Source organism: Drosophila guanche, unplaced genomic scaffold (genome assembly GCF_900245975.1).
Source record: "Drosophila guanche unplaced genomic scaffold, DGUA_6, whole genome shotgun sequence".
Lineage (NCBI taxonomy): Eukaryota > Metazoa > Arthropoda > Insecta > Diptera > Drosophilidae > Drosophila > Drosophila guanche.
Genome location: NW_022995744.1, coordinates 8,158,888 through 8,180,882, shown reverse-complemented (window position 1 = coordinate 8,180,882; position 21,995 = coordinate 8,158,888). Strand labels below are relative to the sequence as shown.

Here is a 21,995-nt window from a genome sequence, read left to right as displayed (position 1 = left end):
TTGGGGTTTTCTAACATTAAGGTGTTAATCGACGGTCGCACGTTCGTTCCAATAGCCCGGACACACGAACAACGGGGGCAAAACGATGATAAATTCTTAGAACGCAGTTTCTGTATGATCGCGAGAGAGGGGAAAAGAATATATAGAAACAAGTGGCAGTGGAAGAGTTAATAATACGACTGAGGGATACCTAAACTAATAAACTCTTAGATGTGTGATCCTTTGGCATATATATAAATATAATAAATATAATCCGTTTTATAAAGATAATAAATATGCACTTACCTTTGTACACTACGTGTACTGTTGGGGGGTATACAATATAAATATAAAATCCCCGTGGAAGTCATCTTTGAACAGTTGAAAATTCATTTGTAATTACTCGCCGCTTCGTTCACTCTCCCGTGACCACAACTCCCAAGCCAAATGCGATTGAAATTGTACTGGTATTTGCCGCGGGTAATAGGAAGTTGGTCTGTATCCCACTAATGAAGTAAGGAAAATATTTATAATTAATGAAGTGAAATCTCAAGTGAATTTATGGGGGAATCTAATTAGAAACTAGCTCTCATATCATTAAGGAATATGCACATGTAGAAATGATTATTATTCATTTAATTGGTAGAAGATGCTGCAGTTCGTTTTAACACCTGACTATAAAAGCAAAACTGATAAAAACATAGAATTAATTAATATGTGATTGCCATTACGCATTTTGCCATCATTTTTGCATCTAAACTTCACTCCACTTGCAAACCCATCTCTGATCTAACCATCAAAGTCCGCCCTGCCCATATAATTGTTTATATCTCTTCTTTTCTCCGTATGTTCGTAACTTTATTTGGCTGGGTTTATTTTGGTTTGCTTGTTTACCTTTATTTTTGGGTTTTTGTTTGTTGCTTTTTCTATTTTTTTCTATTTTTTTTTTTATTGTTATTAGCTAATTTTAGCCAAAAGCCAAAATGGCGACGAGACGACGACCAGAGCTGCGCGCTAACGATCGAAAACTTTTGTAGTCTTGTAGTTGTCGGATATACCCTTAAGCAGCGGGTATTAGGGTTTATGGGAGATATTCATGGGTCAAAAACAGAAGGGACGAATCTACGGAACGACTGTCTACGACTGTCTACCTTTTAAATTACTTTTTTCCCCTTTCTAGAACCCTCTCCCTGCTCTCAATTTCTCCCTCATCTCGTAATATTCCATTTGTAAGAGCATCAACAGCTTCTACTACGACTCAAGTCTCCATTTTCCGACCTTTTTTTGTGGCTATTATTTATGAGATTTTTTTGTGATTTGTTTCGATTTTATTTTGCACATGCACAAACCTCAGTTATTAGGCAGCGGCGTCTCATTGTATCTTCGAGATACTCGCATGTATCTCTGGGTATCTGTCTGTCTGTCTGTCTGTGTGTGTATCCGTTCGATGGCTGCATTGAATTTGCTTTTCGTTTTTGCTCGTTTTGAGTTTTTTGTTTTTGCTGCTGCTGTTTCCATTTTACACAATTCCCAAGCCTAAGACCGGTGCCACGTCTCCGCTTGGTACCTCAGCAGGGGCCCCCTCACTCTCCCCCGTATCTCCACAGCGGTTTCAGCCGGTGCTCGAGTCGTAGATGTTGTATCTGTAGCCAAAGCCGGGTGCCAATTTGCGAGTCAAGCCTAGCGCATCTTTCAGCTCTAAGCTTGGATAGAAATGTTTACGGTCGGTGTGCAAAAACAAAAATCAAACACACAGAAAAACCCCCGCAAATCGTACAGCCCGAGGAGAACCCTTCCCGGAATGGTACGAATGGCTGGAGACAATCTATAAAAATATCTATAGCTAAAGCTCTCTACAATTAGCATCTGCCACACACTTGCTAATTGAAACGATTCTATAAATGTGACATTACTTTTACGACTTTTAACGATTACAAAAATATTTCCAGTAATTGAATAAAGATTTTATATGGAAATAGAGACCTTCTTGATAAGCAGAAGGACAGAGGCGTGGGCCAAGGGGCACACTAATTCCCGGAATAAATTCGTATTAGATCTGGCCCCCACCTCTTATCGTCAAAGTCATTGGAATTGGAAATATTTCGAATGTTGTTTTGTTTCTAGAAAAATACATGCGGTAGGGCAGGTCATTTGGGTTCGGAGGCGAATCTGATTTGCATAGAGATCTTTGGAGGGGAATTCCAGTTGTTAAAACAGAACAAAATGTCACTCGACACGACATTGCCCCAGCTGTGGAGCCATGAAATTTAGATTCAACAGTTCCCCAGGCACCAATTTGCGTTGTTTTTCAATGGGGTAAAGTCTGTGGTGATGCAATGAGACAAAACACAATCGAATAATGTAACTCTAATTAATAATTACGGTAAAAGCTAAGCAAAAGTAAAATGAAAATGTAAATGAAAGCCATGCGATTAGCTAGCTAGGGAGGATGATCCCCAAAGACACAGACAGACCACAGACCGACCCACACAGTGAGCATCCCAACCCATTCCCTGTCTGTCTCTCGACAGGGGCGTTGCATAAACGCAGACAAAGAAAAACTCACTCTATTGACTAATCACTTGGAGAGTTTGACCAACTCCTCCGTTAGTTCGGCGGTTCGTTGGCTTGTGACATTTTAATCATAAACCCAGTAAAATTATGCAATTAACAGAGAAAAGAGTCCGATCTCCAGCTTACATAAGCTCCTAGAGCTTGGGTCACCAACAAAATAGATAATAAACGAGCATCTAGCATGATATAAAACCAGCAAAAAAAAAAATCACGGACAACACACAGCGAAAGAAAGACGCAAATCAAAACAAAAGCATGGAAAAAAAAACAAAACTAATTGGCCACAGGGCGTATAAGCAATGGCGGCATAGGAAGACTGGCATTATCATAAACATTTGATTCCAAGTAAATTTTGGAGACCGCGACTCGTAACCTTAGATTTGTTTTGATTTGTGTGCCCCCTAAGTGGCAGCCATGCCGCCAGAAATTATGAATAATCTAAGCACACAGCAGGCGGCCGGCAATCAAGATGAATGCTGTCCATATGGCATATACTAAATGCATATACTATATAAATAGTATCTCTTATAATACGACTACTAGTGTGTATATTCCAATAATTGCCTGTGTATGTGGGCAGGGGGACAAGTGCATTGCTTTTGGACCCCAGCTACAATTATTACAACAATGGAAAAATACAAAAAAAAAAAACAAAAATTAATGGTTGTTTTTTTTCATCTTTTCGTAAGCAACAAAAACAAGAAGTTGTAGTGCAAAAGCAACAAGTAAGAGTCGCTGCAACAGCAGCTGAAGCAGCAGCAGCAGCAGCGGCAGCAGCAGCGGTTCCAACAACTTTTAAGTCGGGGAGCAAGTTATACGAGATCTGTTCAGTTTCTTAATTTATGTCTGTGTGTGGTGGATGCGTGAATGTGTTGGCGGAGTACGAAGTACCTTTAATTTTGAGTGTGTCGACGAGCTTTTTTGCCATGCCATGCCATACCCTAACTATACGGCCACAGCATATCGTTTCCATAGACCAATTGGTTCTGCTTGTCGCCCTTTAAATTGGATTAGCTGCAACTAATTGTGGGAATGCCGAACGAATTTGTTTTGGCTTAGAAAGGTTGAAAAACATCTAATGTTTGCAAATGTATATAGCTAGAGTTCTATAAGTAGTTAGTTTTATACTAGATACGATCATGAAAATCATTTAATAATTATTATTATATTCAATTAGATTATAGCTCAAAATCATTATTGTCGTTGACAAGCTGACAATTCCTTTAAGTTGAGTATAAACTGTAAACAATTGATTCTTCATAGGAACAACTATTTTTCTTGAAAATCTTAAATATCATCGGATAAATAGAAATGTGCACATGTGCATGCAGATGCAATGCCAGACAGCATTTCCCATTCATGGTATGAAATCAGAACCACACAAGTTTTCTGAGTGCATTCCAAAAACTTATGTTTATTGTAAGATAAGTTTCAGTCAGCTATTCTGTTTACATTCCTTTGAAAAATGAGAATGTCTGATCAAGTTTTCATAGAATCAATCAAACGGATCGGATCGCTCTCTTGCTTGTTTCGGCTTTGCTGAAGCTCGACTGCAAAGCTCGCTTTCAAGTGTTTGTGTGTGTGCAAGCTAGCTTTTTCGTGTGCGTTGTTTTTGTGTACTCTTTTTGTTGTTGTTTTACTTTTATTTTTCGTTTCGTTTCGTTTCGTTTTATTTCGTGTCGGTTCGTGTCTGATCTTGCAGCTGTCTCTGTCAGCGTCACTGCTGCTGCTGCTGCTGCTGCTGCTGCTGGCACCGCTCTACCTGTGTACTTGGTGCTTGTGTTTGTGTGTCTGTGGGTGCCGCTTGCAGTCGCTGCCTCAGTCACAGTCGCTGCCACTGACACAGCCGTTGACGTCGAAAAAAGTTTTAAATCTGGTAGAAAAATCTGAAACGAAACGCGTTTGTGGCTTCAGACGGCGAGTGGCAGTCGTACAGCAAAGACGTAGTATTCCGTTTATCCCCTCCTAAAAAGCCAACACAAAATAAATCCAACCACAAATCGAAAAGTTGGTCAGACAACTTTTGCGCTTCAACAAGAAATATACACAACAACAACAAAAAAATACAAAAAAAGCAACAAGAAAAACGCTGCAAAGTTTAAAAACTTCCTTTTACTTTTAGTCGAATTTTTGGGAAAAATTGTCTATGTAAGTGAGAAATAATAACGAAGAAAAACTGCACAAAGTGAAAAGTGTTGGCAAGAGAAACTGTGAACTCAAAATGTGAACTAAAAAGGGAATGGAAAGTCCTTGGATATTCCTTCCCGTCCTCCAAATAAAAGGATATATTAAAATCCATTGAAATCTAATCAGATCCTCATATTTATAGTGAATTTATAGATGACCGAGAAGGATACTGTCTCCATGGCTACTGTGCAAATGAAGCCCGACTATGCGGCTAGCGAGGTCTACAGCACCGCCAGTGAGCCGCCACCGGTAAGTACACCCAACACCCAACGTCCAACAATTACCCTTTCCCCGCCCCACCCTTCCCTGACAAGTGGCGCAACTAATTACGTAAAAAATGCCCCATTTTACGCATTTTTATTGGCAATTATTTGCGCTACTTTTGGGCCGAGATTTATTTTGAGTTCGATGGTTGATTGGTCGCCAGCCAAGTGGGTCCCAGGGTCACACTTTTGCACATCCGCCTGCGTACCACAGCGCGTATGCGCAATGCGAGGGACTGCAGCAGTCTGCACGCAGCTGCAAACGTGAGCAGCATTTTCACCCAATCAGCCAGAGAGCCAATGCAGCAGGAGGAGGAGCTGGAGGCAGAGGAAACACTGCTGCATGCATAAGCAATTTGCTGCTGCTGCAATTCACCATCACCCACCCATTCCCCTTACCGCCTCTTCTGTCTCTTCTTAATGTGCAATTTTAAAAATTATTATTGTCTGGTTTGTGCATGCATGCAACGTGAGTGGCTTTGACAATTGCTGGTTGACATTTTCCATGGGAGACACAGTATCCACTGTATGTGTATCCAATGTATCTGCAAGATACACCAGCAATCGCTGACGTTCTTCGAGACAAGGTGTGAATGGATCTGCGTAGCCACTCCATTATGGTTAGACAAATAGAAAACCAGCTCAATCGAAGTACAACGTACACACAGAGAGACCTCCTAATACTCCAGTCACGACGTGCGCTAAACAAATGCCAACATATGGTTGTACGTACTTTGACTTGCTCAACCCGTTTTCCCTCAGCCATACTATATATATATTAGATTATTAGATCTCGCTCTCTCTGCCGCTGTCGGCGGCTGTGTTTTGTGTGGGTAAAAAAATAATGGAAAATTTACATAAATTGCATTTTTGCATTTTTCATTTGTTTGCATTTGGCATTCAACAGTCAGCATCCGCATCAGCCATAAACAGATTTCATGCGAGGGTTTGCTCCCCTTTTCCCCGTCCCATTGGTACAGTGAAAGCCAACTGTTATCCAACAGGCAGACAGACAGACAAAGCCCTGATTGGAGTGCACTCTCTGTGCAAACAGACACAGTGTTTGTGTGGAGGTGAACTGAAGGACAGGCAGGCAAGAAAAAAAAAACCAAAGCGAATTTGTTCAGGTGCTGAAAAACGAAAGGTTTAGCGATGAGTGGCATTAAAATGGCATTTAGGTGGGCTGTTTGAGTTGGGGTAACGATTCATCGATTGAAGCGGTGATTGTAGGACCAGCAAGCAGCCGCTGGGTGACTCGTAAATATAACAGCAATTATTCAAATGAAGTGTATAATCAACACTTTAAAGGTATCACAAGTTAGCAGGGGGTTTACAGCGACCAAATCTTTGGTTCTTCCCCGCTTTGTCGCATCATTTATTTCTAGCTCTTCACAGCCAGGGGTTTCCCTTCATGGCGCTCTCTGTGTAGTCTCTCTGACCTTTCTAATAACTTACAACAGCCTACCACCAATCATCAGTCAAGCCATCAATCAGTGCCTAAGTCTGTCAGTCAATCACTTGGGCGTTGGTTAGCCTTCAAAGAGAGACCACGCCATAGAGAGATAGACACCCGAGCGACCCTTGGCCAAAAGCTTTCCCTTTTCTGCATTGTTTGTTTTTCCCCACTCATATGTGTTAATTATTACTAAGCGATTGTCCCCTGTCCTACCCGCTGTACCCGCCCGCCCTCCTTACAGTGCAATCTCATTAACCTTTTTTTCTCTCTTTGTATTTTTCTTGTTTTTTTTATGTATCTTTCTGTGTGTGTATGTGTGTGTTAACCACAAAAATCGTTTTGTGAATGCAAAAAAACAAACACCAAAACTGAAACCAAAACCCCCTTCAATACAAAACCCACAACCGTACCCCGCATCTGAAACCATGATTGACATATATGAAATTTTCCCTGTAATCCCGAAAAAAACACACAAAAACCACACAACAAAACACCAACCACAGATGGGATTTTTTAACTTTAATCATCAGGTTTGTCGTTCAAGTCTTTTGTCTGCACAAAAAACAAAACAAAAAAAATATAAAAAAATAACCACCGATTAAAACCTCGCATTAGAGTACAATTTGTAGAGTTGAGTTCGGATCGGATCCATTCACTTCCACTTCACTGCATGACGATGATCACTACTCACTCTATTCACTTTGCTCCACTCCACTCTGCGCCACTCTTCGCCACTCTGTAACTCACTCACAAAATTCACTTTCGCAACTTGCATTTTGGGGCCACGCCACGCCACGCACGTAAAGGTGTAAAAAAAAAATACACACACACACACACACTCATTGCACATTTCGCTGCACACACAGATAGCTCACATTCGAAAGATATACAACTGAAGACATGATACGTATACACAACCCAAAAAGAGGAGCCTCACCTGACTGCACCTACATACAGCCAATGTGAAGACAAAAATCTTAAAGAGTTTTCTCTTGGGCTTGGCATTTCCTCAATTTCTGCGGCGAACCACGACTCGTCGGCCGTCGGCCGTCGGCCGTCGGTCGCCTCCTCTTCCTGTTATGCAATCAACCTCAAACCTCCAATGTGTTTCTTTCTTTTTTGTGTATATACACAATACTCGAACTCTTGTTGATATTTCAGGCTACAGGCTTTTTGCATCAGCTTGTAAATTTTTGCACCTTCAGCGGAAAGTTCAATATTAGTCACAGCCACAGCCACACGAAAAAAAAGAAAACAAATAAAAAATCCGCCCAAAAAAAAGTAAATAAAAAATCTGCTCAAATATTTGCAATGATCTAACTGGCATTCAACATGGCGATACACTCCCAGCTTTCCATTAACATTTGCAACAGAGAGAAATCAAAGAAAACCACTTGAAAAACATTTGTTCTTGGTTTTCTTTTGCTGACTTAAATGTTTTTTTCACGTTTGCCATTAAGTTCGAGGCGGGAAACGTGATCGGCACGGTTAAAGACCAACAATTTGTAGAGTAAGGTCGCGGCGCTTTTACCCGCTTGACCCCCAAAACAAAACAAAAAGTATACACACAGAGAGGTCATAGACAAAACGGCACGTACTCGTAGAAACAATAAATCAAATTGCATACAAAAACTAAAAATAAATAAATCAAATATATTTCATGGCTAATCTTTTTGTCGCTTTCTTTTTACAGGCCTACAAGCGTCAGGCTAATTCGGTGAAAATTGCCAAGATCACCGCCTTCACCGTCATCGCCTCAGCCTTTATTCTGGGCTCCTTCATTCTGGCCTCATCGTATCTGCAGGCCAAGGCCTCGTGCGATCAGGTCCAGGCCCTCGATTCGGTGCTGGAGAAGGAGCTGATGCTCGAGACCCTGCAGCAGGTGGGAAAGGTAAGTCCACTGTTACCCCTCACTGAACATCAGATATATATCCTCCTTTATGCCTCAATGACTATCAGATATAACAAAGTACGAGCATTGTATCGTGTGTTGCAGTTGAAAAAGAAATAATATATGTGTAGATCGGTTGGTTAATGATACGCGCAGCTCTTCGCATGGTTTGGCTCTGCCACACACGCCACAGATTGGTTGTTGCCCCTCCTCTACCAAATAAAACTATTCGAATATTAAGTATAATTACCGGAAAATGTAGCTACAATCTCGTGGATAGACAAAAAACAGCAGCAAACGCAGAAAAATACATGTATGCCGTGTGTAATTTCCCTGCCAGCCAGCCATGTTGTGTGTGGGACTGCACGCGCTATTAGTTCCAAAGTGGTTGGTAGACTGGTGACAGGCAGTGTACCGGTACTGGAAATACATATGAAGAAATGTAGAATATATTATGGGTTGGAATTGGGAATTAAATGGCCTAGAATATTGTGAAATTTGAGCAGAAATTGGTGTAAGAAACTATGTAGTTTAGCAGGCGAAACTAGAGGGTTTTCTTTTAGAGGAAATACTTAAAAAAACTACTAGCAAAAACCCTTTAAAATAAAGCCAATAAAGCAGCTTAATGTATGCTCAGACATTGTGGGAAATTCGTCTGAAATTGCATTGCATTTTCTACACTTTAAGCTTTCGAGCATTATGGCTATACAAATAAAAGACTTCCTACTGCTACTACCTACTACCTTTCTCCATATATGTATGTACAATGTCTGCCCACTGCTTCAATCAAAATTGATTGAATAAGCAATTTCATAAGACAATTGCGTGCTTCCTTGTGAAATTTCACCCATATACACGATGAACACACATATATACCCGCATATAACCGATACAACCGAATGGCCATAACAAAAAGTAACCATAAAATGTTTCGATTTATGACCATAAATATTGATGACCGATGTCTGACGACTGATGACTGGGCAGGGCGCATACATAATTCGCATAATTCAAATTTAATGACAATTTTGCTAATCATTTCCAAATGATTACAAAGTTAATTATGACTGCCAAGACTGCACAGCGGCACAACCAACTACGACTGTCATTAATATTCAATTAGAGTACTGGCTGCTGCTACCCAGTGGAAAGTTCACAAAATTAAACAGCATTAGAGAGAGATCATGGATGACTGGGTGTCTGGCTGTCTGGCTGTCTGTCTATGAGACTGCAATTGGCGTCAATATCCAAAGAGATGTGGATGAGGTTATTCAACCCAATTCGATCGGGGTCTGTGGCTTATGTAAACGAATGAGTGAGTAGGTGAGTGAATGAGTGAATGACTGAACGAATGCAACGATAAATTCAATCAAGCGAAATTCCCATAATTTGACGCTTAAGTGGACACCGAAATGGTGGGGAGCTTGCGACATAATAACCAGGAGAGGCAGCCACCAACATCCACCATCCACCATCCACCATCTACCATCATCCAAGCAAGCAACAACAGTAGCTGTAGCAGCAGCAGCAGCAGCAACCGAGTGGCAGACAATTGCGAATCAAATGCCAGACAAAGTGAAAGCAGCCAGCAGGCAAGAAAACATGTTGCAAGCAGCAACAGCCCCAGCCCCAGTCCCAGCCCCCACCATACACACAAAACCGTAATCCACTCAAGCGCGCCTCCTCTCTCAGGCAGCGGGCGTGTGGGCGCGGCGTAGCATATTGTGGTAGCTGCTGAATGTGGATTCCCAAATGCCAGAGATCATCAGCTGTGGCAATAGCAGAAGCAGCCAGCAGCAGCCACCACTAGAGCTGGATCTGCAGAGATCGTGAAAGTCTGCTACGATTTCCTTTAATGAGGCAGATGATTGCAAATTGTTCGGGATTTCAGCTTTTTAGCTAACTTTAATAATTGGTAATGATGCTTTTTAGGAGCTCTATAGTAAAAATAACAATAGATGGGCAAGCGACTGACCATCGCTGATGGGATTGCTCTTTATGCTTCATTAAAATAAAGAAAATGTACAAATTAAAGCATAATATTAATACCCTTAGAAATCACAAAAAGACGCATTAAAAAATTAAACATTTCTTTTAAATTGTTGGAATGGAAATTTTATATTCTTCTGGCTCTCTATAATCAATTAACAATGCTTTTAGCATTATTATTTTCACATTTAACCAACTCAAAAGATTCCCAAATGAAACACAAACATGAGTCAGAGTCAGAGTTAGCGTTAGAGTCGAAACCTCTCTCTTTGTATGCGTGCATTGATTAATCTTAAAAACCTCCCTCACAGCTTTGAATAATTTTAAATACAAAGAAAAGTAAGCTTCCACTTGCATTATTCATAATGTCTCTTCTGTTGCTCAAATTTGAGGCACACACAAACGCTCTTTCAGTGTGTAAATATCTGTCCCAGATGAAGATCAATCTTCTCACGTGGCCATCGCTCTTGCAACAGGCCTGGCCATAATGCAATTTGGCTGTCAGTTTTTGTATGTTGGTCTTTTTGCTTTTTGGTCTGGCGCCGCTTGGCACCAACTAAGCAAACAGTCGGCAGCAGCAGCCAAAGCGAAAAGTCAACGACAGAAGACCAATGGACTGGGAATTTGAGACCGAACGAAGACCCACACCACAGAGAGGCCCCACTAAACCCCCCTTTACATTGTGGTTTTGGCCATAGCCTGTTGACTGTTTGCCATTTAAGGCGAGTTGCGCGCTTAAGTCTTTCGTTTCTTTCTGTATCTTTTCTGCTTCTCTGCTTTTTTTGGGGACAAAGCAAATGCTTTTTGGCCTGACGATTATGTAAGACACACATACGGCAGAGATCCAAAGAAGCACTCGGCACAGTACTCGCAAAGACCTATACAAATATTGCCAGCAAACGCGTAGATACACAGAAATATACAAAAAATATGCACAAGAGACAGAGAGAGAGAGAGAGAGAGAGAGAGAGAGAGAGAGAGGGAGAGAACAACTTATCATACAAGCTATGCAAATTGATTTTTATTTCTTTATGGATGATTTCCCTGAAGAAATTACTGATATGCCTTTAGAATTTCAAATTGCAGGCTTGCGTCAGTCAGTCCCCGTGGGCTATAAATAAATCTTGATTTTTTTTTTTCTTGCACAATAAATGCCTACTGTCTGGTGTGTCTGTCATTTTAATTGCACAAAGCATTCAATTTGTAATCATTTAATTGTCATCTTAATGCGCCACTCGACAGCTCGTCCCCGTCCGTCCATCCGACAGTCGATTCTCCACATGTCTCGTCTCGTCCCGTCCCGTCCCGTTCCGTCTCGTGCGTTTCCACACAGACACACAAAAACAAATTAGGGGCAAACAAATGTTCTCTTTGTATTATAATAGATCTCTTATCTCTCTCAAGCTAGCTCCGCTGTTGGCCTTGAAAATAACTAAAGCCAGAGCGGTAGAGCAAACGGCAACGGAAGAGGTTTAGACTGGATTTTGTTGACTGGTTTTCGGGCTCTTTGGCTCTGGCTCTGGCTCTGGCTCTGCCTCTCGTTTTCAGTTTTTGTGTTTTGTATATTTTTTTTTTGCCAGTTTTTCTTTTTTTGTCCAGGTACATACTCGTATATTTTAAAGTGAAATTTCGCAGTTAGTGTGTCACCTGCTGCCTGCGTGCCTGCCAAATGACTCAGGTTTTTGACTTAATTTCGCGATGAATCGATTCGAGTTTAATCTGCATTTTGGAGACAGGTTTAATGACAGACACACAGACAGGAAAAGCTGCTGCAGCGGTTTTTCTGGGGAGCTGTAAAAAGAGATTTCTTCTTTGAACCAACACAATTTGTGTCTGTGGTTGAAGTTTTTTGCTTAAATTAACTTTCAATTGTTATCACTGTGCTCAACTGTACCTAGAAAAGTACAGTCTGGAGACTTTAAACTTTGCTTTAACTATGGAAAAAAAACATTGCAAAATAAATGCTAGCACTTTGAGACTCATTATTAGATGCAGCTTTAGGCAGGGGTAAAAATTAACAAGTACAAAACAAAATACATAGAAAAGAGAATGACTTCAGAGTTTCACTCAAGAGACTTTAGGAACTATAAACTACGTCTGGGAATTGAATTCGAAAGCTTCAATCGAATTAAATTCTAAAGAAACTGTTCAGAATCTTTATTTAAAACAATTTAAAGAGAACCCAAAGCACACATTCTGCTGTTTGAATCACTTGACAATCAATTAAATCATCAATGTAGCTGAAATCCGAGATAAATCTACACCGTTCAACGTTAAGTTTCAAAATGTAAACAGAAAATGATCCATTATGCAGATGGAAGTGTCTTCAGTTCTGCGTTTCAATGTCAACCTCTTTTTTGTATTTGCATTTGTCAAGTACACAATGACCTGCAAAATAAGTGATCCACAAACCGGATACATAAGGCATTATCCATGCCACAAACACTTCTCTCTATCTCTCTCTGTAGAGTACCTCTGTCAGCCTCCCTTTTTCATGGCTTGGCATTAATGAGCTTCAAAATAAAATAAATTGTATTTTCATTGCTGTTTTGTTTTGTGGCTGGGCGTGAAGTATGCTTAGCCACGTATCCCCACCAGATACACACAGCTAGAGCCCAAATAGACATTTGTTCGGGGGGGGGAAATGCTGTGATTATGTAATTTTCTGTTTGGCTGTTTTGTTTAGACTTCTCGAGAGTCGACAGACCCAACAAACAAGTTTATTTCGATGGCATTTTACTCTTGGTTTCAGTCGCAGTCGACTCTGACGAGAGTCCGTATGTAGGTTGGGGTCACATCTCCGCCAGGCAAATGACTCTGCCACAACGCTGCTCATCGGATCTCACATTGTTTCGAGCACGAAGCACCGAAACCCAGTGGAAAACAGTCACCGTCAAGAAAACTACTACTAGAAAATTGAAAAATTGAACAATTGCTTTTACAGTCAACCATTTTTTGAGTAATTTTCATAACGATTTGTGGATGACAGAAGATGATATAAGACTTCCTATTTGGCTAACAAATTAAAGGTGTAGATAATGAGGGTTTGTGGGAGATAAAATCCGTACATGGGAGGGCACACATGTATATCGAATCTCAGTGATCTTTTTGGCTGTTGGTTTCTCCGTCCGTTGGGTCCGTTATTCTTGTCGTTTGCCTATTCTATTGCTGTGGAGACTCGCTCAAAGAGGATGGAGAGGTCAAACTTTGGCTTGGCATTTCGTCGTAGAACTAATTTGGCATAGGAAGAAAGCTTGGAGTTTGCAAGAGTAGAAGACAGAAGAGATTTAAAGTCAACGACAAGGAATAATTTCATTAATTTTAAAACATTTCCCAACAATTCTAAACTCTTCCAGAAGTTTCCCCTCTAATAATCTCCCTCATCTTTTGCCACCCTTTCAGGAACTGCCCCGTGCTGAACCTCTGCTGGGCGGACCCAACTCTGCCGATGAGTCTGAGCTGCAGGATCTCGACCAGGATATGCGCAAGTCCGCCAAGGAGGACTCTTTGGACAAGGACAACACCTCGGACAAGGACAACTCCTACTCGGAGAGCGATGAGACCGACGAGATGCAGAAGTTGCCCGGCAAAATGCCGCTCGAGCTGGACTTGAGCGACCTGGCCGCCGCCATTCTGCGGAACAACAAGAAGTAAGCTTGTGTTTGTTTGTCGAAGCCTGAACCTTTATATAACTGTCCTGAATCTCCTATAGATCCCGCATGAACTGCGTGGTGGAGCGCAAGCATGCCGAGGAGATTGTCGACTCGCCCTCGAAGACGGTGGCCCTGCCATTCGGCGTGAACCTCACCACAGATCCCAAGAAGGCCCGCATCACCGGCGAACGCATTTCGATCTTCTGCGATGGTGGCGATGAGGCCAGTCGGGAGGAGAAGGAGGCCAAGCGTCAGCGCGAGGAGGAGGAGGACTCTGACGAGGATGCCGAGCCACTGCGTCCCATGTTCATTCCCTTCCAGCGTGTGCCCATTCCTTTCGGCCGCATGCCCGACCAGATGCCGCTGACCCACATGCCACAGCGCATGATGCCCCCAGCCATGCAGATGCACCAGCACCAGCAGCTGCCCCAGCAGCAGGGACCCATCATCATCCGACAGCTGCCGCCTCCATTCCAGCACCTGCCCATGCGTCCCCCCATGCCGCCACAGGTGATGCAGGCCCCGCGCATGGAGTCCTCCGAGGAGCAGCAGCAGCCCAAGATCCAGACCCTGCGCATCCACATGCAGCAGCTGCCCTTCCGCGAGATCCACGTCGCCGATGATGTGCCCATGCAGATCCCCGCCCAGCACCGCGAGCAGCAGATGATCCAGCAGCAGCGTGAGATGCAGCAGCAACGCGAGATGCAGCAGCAGCGTGAGATGCAGCAGCAGCGTGAGATGCAGCAGCAACGCGAGATGCAGCATCAGCAGCAGCAGCGCGAGATGCCACAGATCCAGATCCAGCACATGCCCCTGGGCATGGCTCTGCAGCGTGTGGGCATCACCGCCGATGATCTGCGCAGCATTCAGCGCATGGCCGAGGATCGCATCACCGATGAGCTGCGTCGCTTGGCCGCCGAGGAGAACACCGACTCCAATGAGGGCAACGCCTCCAGCGAGGAGGAAGAACGCGCTGATGTCTCGTCCAGCTCTTCCGAGCAGGCTACCACCGAATCCCAGTCCCAGACGCAGTCGCAGCCCGAGCAGCAGCAGCAGCAGCAGCAGGAGCAGCACCAGCAGGAGCAGCACCAGCAGGAGGCCAGCGAGCAGCAGCAGCAGCAGCAGCAGCAGCAGCCGGAGCAGCAGCAGCCACAGATGCGCCTGCAGCGTTTGATTCTGCAGCCACTGCCGGAGCAGCCACGTGATACCATGACGCCACCCATGCCCGATCAGCCACCACAGCTGCAGTTCGGCCGCATGGTCTATGGCCGCAGCCTGGCCCAGCCCGTGCGCATTCCCGTGCCCATGATGCAGGCGATTGAGGCAGGAGCAGCCGCCGAAGAGTCGCAGCGACCACATTGTGAGTATAATGAGATTCTGGAGAGCCAATGAATGCGCCAACTAAACTCTCCTTATCTTTTATTCAGTCGTCCAGCCTCGTTCCGTTTAAGTAACAAGAAGACCACGCCTGTGATTGCTGCTCTGCGAATCGAATCTCGACGAGAAACCCAGGAGGAGTAGAAGGAGGAGCCAAGGAGTCAGCTAAACCCCCGCCCAAACCCAAGATCGAATTCAATTTGTAGCAGCCCCCCCCCTTAAAAAACACCAAAATAAATGTTTAAAAAAACTTTTCAACAATCAAATTTTCCAAAAACAAAAACAGATTTTGTGGCCTTCTTCTATATGTCTCCCCCTCGTATATTTGTATATTTTATATATGATTTATGTATATCCGATATATCTGATATATCCTTATGTATCTGCGTGTCTAACGAACCAACAACAAACATTCCACAATCAAAAACAGAAAAAAACAAAAACAAAAATCTCCTGAGAAATCTCCAAAAATGTGAAATGAATGTGAAAATTGTGAAAGTTTTTCCAATACAGTTTTTCTTTCAGTACCTTTTTTTGTTGTTTTGAATTGTCTACAGTTTTGTTTTTCTCACAAACACACACACACACACACACACACACACACACGAACACAAATAAATCCGATGGAAATTTTTTGTACATAAATTATTATCGTATTTTTAATTAATTAATTGTCTTGTGTAGTTGTTTAGTAAATTAAGAGAGCGCGCGTTTGCTGAGATCTGTTGTTGATCCGAGATCTGATCCGACCCATTTGATATTATCAAATTCCAAAAAAGATAAAAAGCAATCCTTAAGCAGCAAAATAAAACTAATGCGAGAAAATTTGTACATTTGTTATACATAAAATATATTTACTATATACACACACAACACACACATTTTGAAGCGAATAAAATTGTGGATAATTGGAAATCAAAGTGGGAATATTTGTGTTATTTTCCGTAGGTTCGAGGGCTGGCTTTTAGGATAGGGAACTTCCGGGCGTCTAGTTGTTTGTTGTTATTCAAAGGAAATGCCCGTCTGTTTGTGACAAATTGATCTAGTGGAAAAATTTCCATTTCAGTTTGGTAGATCTTATTGCAGATTCTACGAACATCGAGATATACAGCATACAGATTATATTTCAACATGGCAACACATGTGTCACAGATATGGAACCCACTCGAGAGCCTTCTACAGAATAAACACTCATGTTTGCTATTGATTATCGCCAAACAAACAAATGCGTGGTCAACGTTATTGGACGCAAAACAAAATTCTGTTGAATTGAGAGTATTCTGAGAAGAATTGTAAATATTGCGATAGACATTGAAAACCAGTTTCAATGACATTTTGTTGTTATTTCACTACATGTATAACAACTCAAACTTCAATCCAGGGCTAGAATGTCAATTATGTACCAAAAGCGAATAGATTTTCCAAGTTCTTAACCTTTTGTTGCCGTACCTAGCTTGGGGCCGTACTGTCGCTAATAAATCTTGACCCTAATATTAGATCTGATGTAGGATGGATAACAAAGAGGAATTTCAATCAACCAATCAATCAACCATTAGTAATAATTCTTTTAACAAACAAAGATACTTTACTGAAAATTGTCTTAATTTATTAAATTATAACATCAAACCCAAAGGCGTGTGCGTGCTTTAAAGCTGATTCTACATCCTACCATGTCCTACCCCACACAAAATATAATTTATAAACTAATCGCATCATTTATATATTTTATTTCTCTATATTTTTCTCTAGACAATGCTTTTTGTTGCTGTTTTCAATCGCGTCTCAAAATCATACAAATTCGCAAAAATCGAACATTTTTTCGTCTGTTAATCAGTTAAGAATATACACACACATAAAGTATATTTATCAGTTATGTATATATATATATATAATGTATATAGTAATAATCAGTGTGTAAGATATAACAGTGTATATCCGTTATATACAATTTGCATGTGCACAAAAGACAGGGACAACAGTGGGGGGATGGGAGGGACTTAAACAACCGATGTTAGCAGCAGCTTCCTTTGGCTCTCCTCAGACAAGTCCTTTTTTCTTTACAATTATCCTTTTTGTTTGTATGTATAATTAATATTTATATATATATTATGTATGACTAATTTTAGGTTGCATTGACGAGTGTGGGAATGGGGTGGGATGGTTTAGCGGGGCGGGGATTACGTGATGTAAAATACGTTTCTGTTTTTCTTTTGTAGAACTTAAGAAATTAAATTCATTACGCGAAGAAACAAAGAAAACTGTAAGCAAAATAGCAAAGGTGGAGGAGGGGGATTTCGGGCCAACAATTGATTAGAAATGATTGGAAATACAACACACAGAACAACATTTTTCTATAACTCCTTCCACTTCCGCCTGGTCGGACTCACTCACTCATGTATCACCGATTTTTTCAGTTTTGTATTTTTGTGCAAATTATCCTCTACTCTCTCTCTCTCTCTCTCTCTCTTTATCTTCTCCTGCATCTTCTATCGTTTCGTTTTTCGTTTTCGTTAGGATGTAAAGCTGTAACAACGCGAACGTAATTTCATGTTAAAATTATTATTATGATTAGCACTCCTCCTCCGCTCCGACGACTCTGACGTTCTTCTCTAGCCATTTTTACACAGATGCCCCTCACAGTTGCCCCAGAAGATGCAGTTGCCCACGCCGCTGTAGCAAATCAGCGAGACGGCAGTGAGAAAGACCAAGCTGCAGATGGTGCAGGGTTTTCGCTCCAGAAAGAATCCCACCAGATACAGCACTATGAACATCACATGTGTCTCCATCAGCGCTGGATTCGTGGGCTTTGGTATGAGCAGCACCGGCAGCAGGCATTGCAGGCAATACATTGTGGGTGAGGTGACGTGTTTTCCGTGTCTGGGTGCGTGAATGGAGTGCTCCTGGCCAGTAGCGTTGACGTGGCTGCAGTGCGTTTGCATGTAAGAAAAGGGGGCGAGGCTTAGTTAATTGTTCTATAATTACTATCTCGACTGGTTGTCCTGGGCAAAATGCGAACCAGAGATGTCAGCAGTCAGCCAGCACACGACGTACAGTCGCTCGCTCTTACTCTCTCGCGCTAATCCTCTCCAGGTGTGCGTGGGCCTCTCCTCGTGTTCCTCTTGCGTTCTTAGCTAATTGAGTTGCTCCCTTGCTGTGCGTTTCTTTATATTTATCGCATATCTGCCCGAATGCTAGCCAAATTGTCTAAACATTGTGTTGTCCGCTTCAGTGTTGTTAAGTGTGTGCACACTGTGTTTGCAAGTGTTGGACAGCTCCGATAAACCAGGGCTTCCCAAGGCGGTCAAATTTAATTTATTTATGCAATTTATTTATTTATATTGCACGGAAGACTTGTCGATATATATATATATATTTATATATGTAGTCGGCATTTGTGTGATATGCATAAATAAGTACATATGAGCGCGTGTCATACTATGGCCACAGTCAGAAAAAACAAAATAATTTAGCTATAAACTTCACAACTCCACTCATAATCCTCCTACACATTCCAGTAGAGCGTATTCCCATATAGGGAGGGATTGGTGGCCAGGGGCAGCAGTAGTATCCAGCCTGCCAGGCCAACTATATACAGCACAATGGCCAGCACACGCCGCCACAGCTCCTGCTGCCAGAGATCCTGCAAGTCCGGCAGTCCCATGTGATTGCAGAACGCATGGACCAAAAACGGCGCCACAATATGTCCCGTGCGAGCAAACAGAAACGCCGAATAGAAGCCAAAGAGTGTGGTGTAGATGAACTGGAACAAACCAATCAGCAGGGCGGTGCTCAGCTCCACGCCCAGACTCAGTCGCTCCGCAATGTGATGGAGATGAGCGACGCCAAAGAAGAGCGGCGTAATAAACACAGCCGTCATGGGCGTAAAACTCTGCAGTATCAGCGGCATCATGCAGGCACGGAACACAAACTCCTCGCTGAGCGGTGCCATCACATGATTGCGCACCCAAATGATGTTGTGCAGGCAACCGCGCCAGTAGTCCAAATCTAAAATAGAGAGATCCGAAGTAAAGCCAGCACTTGGAGGTTTCATGCCCAGCACATACCAAAGTAGGAACCAATCGACTCGTTTTGGCAGTTGACAAAGATGGGTCCCATGAACAGGAGCATGGTCAGGCCATAGGGAATCACCACAGCCTGCCACAATCCGTGCCAGCGGAATCCAAGCAACTTGGCAAACGACTCCTCGCTGAGCAGCTCCGGCGATGAGAAGTACCACACGAAGAACGGAGAAAATAGCATCACCACCGAGACGCTGGCAAAGCGTCGCTTAATCGTCGACGGATGGTCCCGATTGTGTTTTGTGCTCCACACGTAGAGGCTGCCCACATAGAGCACGGCCAAAACGAAGCAGCATGTCACCGATGTGATAATGGGTATCTGTGGCAGTGTGTTCGCGCTGGCTAGGGCCTCCAGCACAGGCTGTATTGTGGTTTTGGGTGGCATTTCGCTCGCGTTAAACATATAAATGCGGTTTATTCGTCATTCTCTGTGCCCACAGAGATAACGTGAAAAAAAGTACACAAAAACAGCTGTGCCACGACCAGAGCTGCACAGCTAACAGTGCTCTGTTAATGTAACTGCAGAAGTGCAGCGATCTGGCAGCCTCACGCACTCTTGTGATAAGCAAAAACGGCGGTGGCGTCGACGTTTATTTAAACAATCGGGCCATAAAACATTCACCAATAAAAATAAATTGAACTCAATTATCCAACGTAGCGAGTGCAGTCAACATGTCGTTCCTGATTAAAGCAGCCGCCTGCACACGCCAGCTCGTTCATAAGGTTTCCCCCAGCGCCCAAACATCTGTTAAGGAAAATAAGCGTTGACCTTTGTCTTCTTTGTTTATCCCCCACAATATAGACTCCATTGCTGCTGCAGCAGCAGGTGCGTCAGCTGAATCTCTTGGAGTTCCAGAGCAAGGATCTGCTGCAAAAATACGGAGTGGCCATACAACAATTCAAGGTCTTGGATAACTCCAAAGCCGACGCGGATGTTGTCAAGACTTTCGGTAAGAACCGGTCGAGGTTTATGTAATCACCGCATTAATTGGTTGCTAATTATCGTGTGCAGAGTGTCCCGAGTATGTGGTGAAGGCGCAGATACTGGCCGGCGGCCGTGGCAAGGGAACATTCGACAATGGCTTCAAGGGAGGCGTGCACATAACCTCAAAGTAAGATATAGAAGCGGCGCCCGGCGCCGCAGATAACACAATTAATTGACCTTTTTCCACTCTCTATATTCGGCAGCAAGAGCGATGTGCTCTCGCTGAGCAAACAGATGATCGGCAATCGACTGATAACCAAACAGACACCAAAATCGGGTATTCTGGTCAACAAAGTGATGGTCGCTCGCAGTGTGAACATCACACGGGAGACTTATCTCTGCATCTTGCTGGATCGCGAACACAATGGACCCGTGCTGATTGCCTCGCCGGCTGGCGGCATGGACATCGAGGCTGTGGCCGAGGAGACACCCGAGAAGCTGCTCACTGTGCCCCTGGACATTGACAAGCCCATACCGGAGGCCACGCTCATTGAGGTGGCCAAATTTCTGGAGTTCAAGGGTGACACCGTCAAGCGTTGCGCTGAGGAGATTCAGAAGCTGTACACTCTGTTCAAGTCGGTGGATGCCGTGCAGATTGAGATCAATCCTTTGGCGGAGACGGACAAGGGCGAGGTCATCTCGGTGGATGCCAAGCTAAACTTTGATGACAACGCCCAGTTCCGGCAGAAGGATATCTTTGACATGGACATCACCGAGGAGGAGGCCGATCCCCGTGAGGTGGAGGCAGCCAAGTACAACCTCAACTATGTGGCAATGGATGGAAATATTGGCTGCCTGGTGAACGGCGCTGGCCTGGCCATGGCCACCATGGACATCATTCAGCTGAATGGCGGCTCACCGGCCAACTTCTTGGACGTCGGCGGCGGCGTCAATGAGTCGCAGGTGGCCAAGGCCTTTGAGATTCTCACAGCCGATCCGAAAGTCAAGGGCATCCTCGTGAATGTCTTTGGAGGCATCGTCAATTGTGCCACCATTGCCAATGGCATTGTGGCTGCCTCCAAGAAGTTAAAGCTGAATGTGCCTTTGGTGGTCAGGCTGGAGGGAACGAATGTGGACAAGGCACGCGAGATTCTGAAGAACTCGGGACTGCCCATCCAAACGGCCAGCGATTTGGATGATGCTGCCCAAAAGTCAGTTGCTGCCTTGAATTAGAGAGTTTAGGATTGCGAGATTATGTCTTCCAGACGCACATTTAGCATTTACATTGGACAGGCCTTCTAGTTTTTAAGTTTTTAACGAAGAATATAAACCAGATTCTGTTTTTATTTTACCAAAATTGAACGGATTTACCTTTTAAATCGGATGTATCGTGTAAAATATGTGTATTAGAGAGCAGAAAATGTACACACATTTAGCTGGAGATCTTTGCTATACATATTTGGTAAATTTGCATATCTTTCGGGACTACAAGTAGTCGAATTAATCAAATTTGTTAATCTAATTAAATTTAAATGCATGTGGCGCCAGCGTGCGGCCAGCAGCCCAACAGCTAATGTTAACAGTGTACTGTTAAGCGCACATGTTAACACAATTTGAACTGC

At 43.2% G+C, this 21,995-nt stretch overlaps 4 protein-coding genes across 6 annotated transcripts; 2 read left to right on the top strand and 2 right to left on the bottom strand.

The window, feature by feature from the left end:
* Positions 1-4,452: 4,452 nt before the first annotated feature.
* LOC117580159 (putative mediator of RNA polymerase II transcription subunit 12) lies at positions 4,453-15,806 on the top strand. 2 transcript variants are annotated; one of them, XM_034266478.1, is made up of 7 exons: positions 4,453-4,701; positions 4,883-4,989; positions 6,963-6,989; positions 8,153-8,350; positions 13,742-13,989; positions 14,052-15,352; positions 15,420-15,806. In XM_034266478.1, the coding sequence occupies exons 2-7, from the start codon at positions 4,894-4,896 to the stop codon at positions 15,440-15,442; spliced, it is 1,893 nt and encodes a 630-aa protein (XP_034122369.1). In that variant the 5' UTR covers positions 4,453-4,701; positions 4,883-4,893; the 3' UTR covers positions 15,443-15,806. The 2 variants fall into 2 exon arrangements, with proteins under 2 accessions (XP_034122369.1, XP_034122370.1); XM_034266479.1 differs by lacking the exon at positions 6,963-6,989 and having other exon boundaries at positions 15,420-15,551.
* A 1,387-nt stretch (positions 15,807-17,193) lies between these two features.
* On the bottom strand, positions 17,194-18,606 carry LOC117580163 (bladder cancer-associated protein). Of its 2 annotated transcripts, none has more exons than XM_034266484.1 (2): positions 18,352-18,606; positions 17,194-18,291 (listed from the first exon to the last, which is right to left on the bottom strand). In XM_034266484.1, the coding sequence occupies exon 2, from the start codon at positions 18,216-18,218 to the stop codon at positions 17,979-17,981; it is 240 nt and encodes a 79-aa protein (XP_034122375.1). In that variant the 5' UTR covers positions 18,219-18,291; positions 18,352-18,606; the 3' UTR covers positions 17,194-17,978. The 2 variants fall into 2 exon arrangements, with proteins under 2 accessions (XP_034122375.1, XP_034122374.1); XM_034266483.1 differs by having other exon boundaries at positions 18,386-18,606.
* A 146-nt stretch (positions 18,607-18,752) lies between these two features.
* LOC117580162 (CAAX prenyl protease 2) lies at positions 18,753-19,934 on the bottom strand. Its single transcript, XM_034266482.1, has 2 exons — positions 19,434-19,934; positions 18,753-19,374 (listed from the first exon to the last, which is right to left on the bottom strand). The coding sequence occupies exons 1-2, from the start codon at positions 19,849-19,851 to the stop codon at positions 18,872-18,874; spliced, it is 921 nt and encodes a 306-aa protein (XP_034122373.1). The 5' UTR covers positions 19,852-19,934; the 3' UTR covers positions 18,753-18,871.
* Positions 19,935-20,022: 88 nt separating this feature from the next.
* LOC117580161 (succinate--CoA ligase [GDP-forming] subunit beta, mitochondrial) lies at positions 20,023-21,730 on the top strand. Its single transcript, XM_034266481.1, has 4 exons — positions 20,023-20,171; positions 20,251-20,398; positions 20,461-20,560; positions 20,637-21,730. Exons 1-4 carry the CDS (start codon positions 20,121-20,123, stop codon positions 21,604-21,606), a joined length of 1,269 nt encoding a protein of 422 aa, XP_034122372.1. The 5' UTR covers positions 20,023-20,120; the 3' UTR covers positions 21,607-21,730.
* Positions 21,731-21,995: the final 265 nt, after the last annotated feature.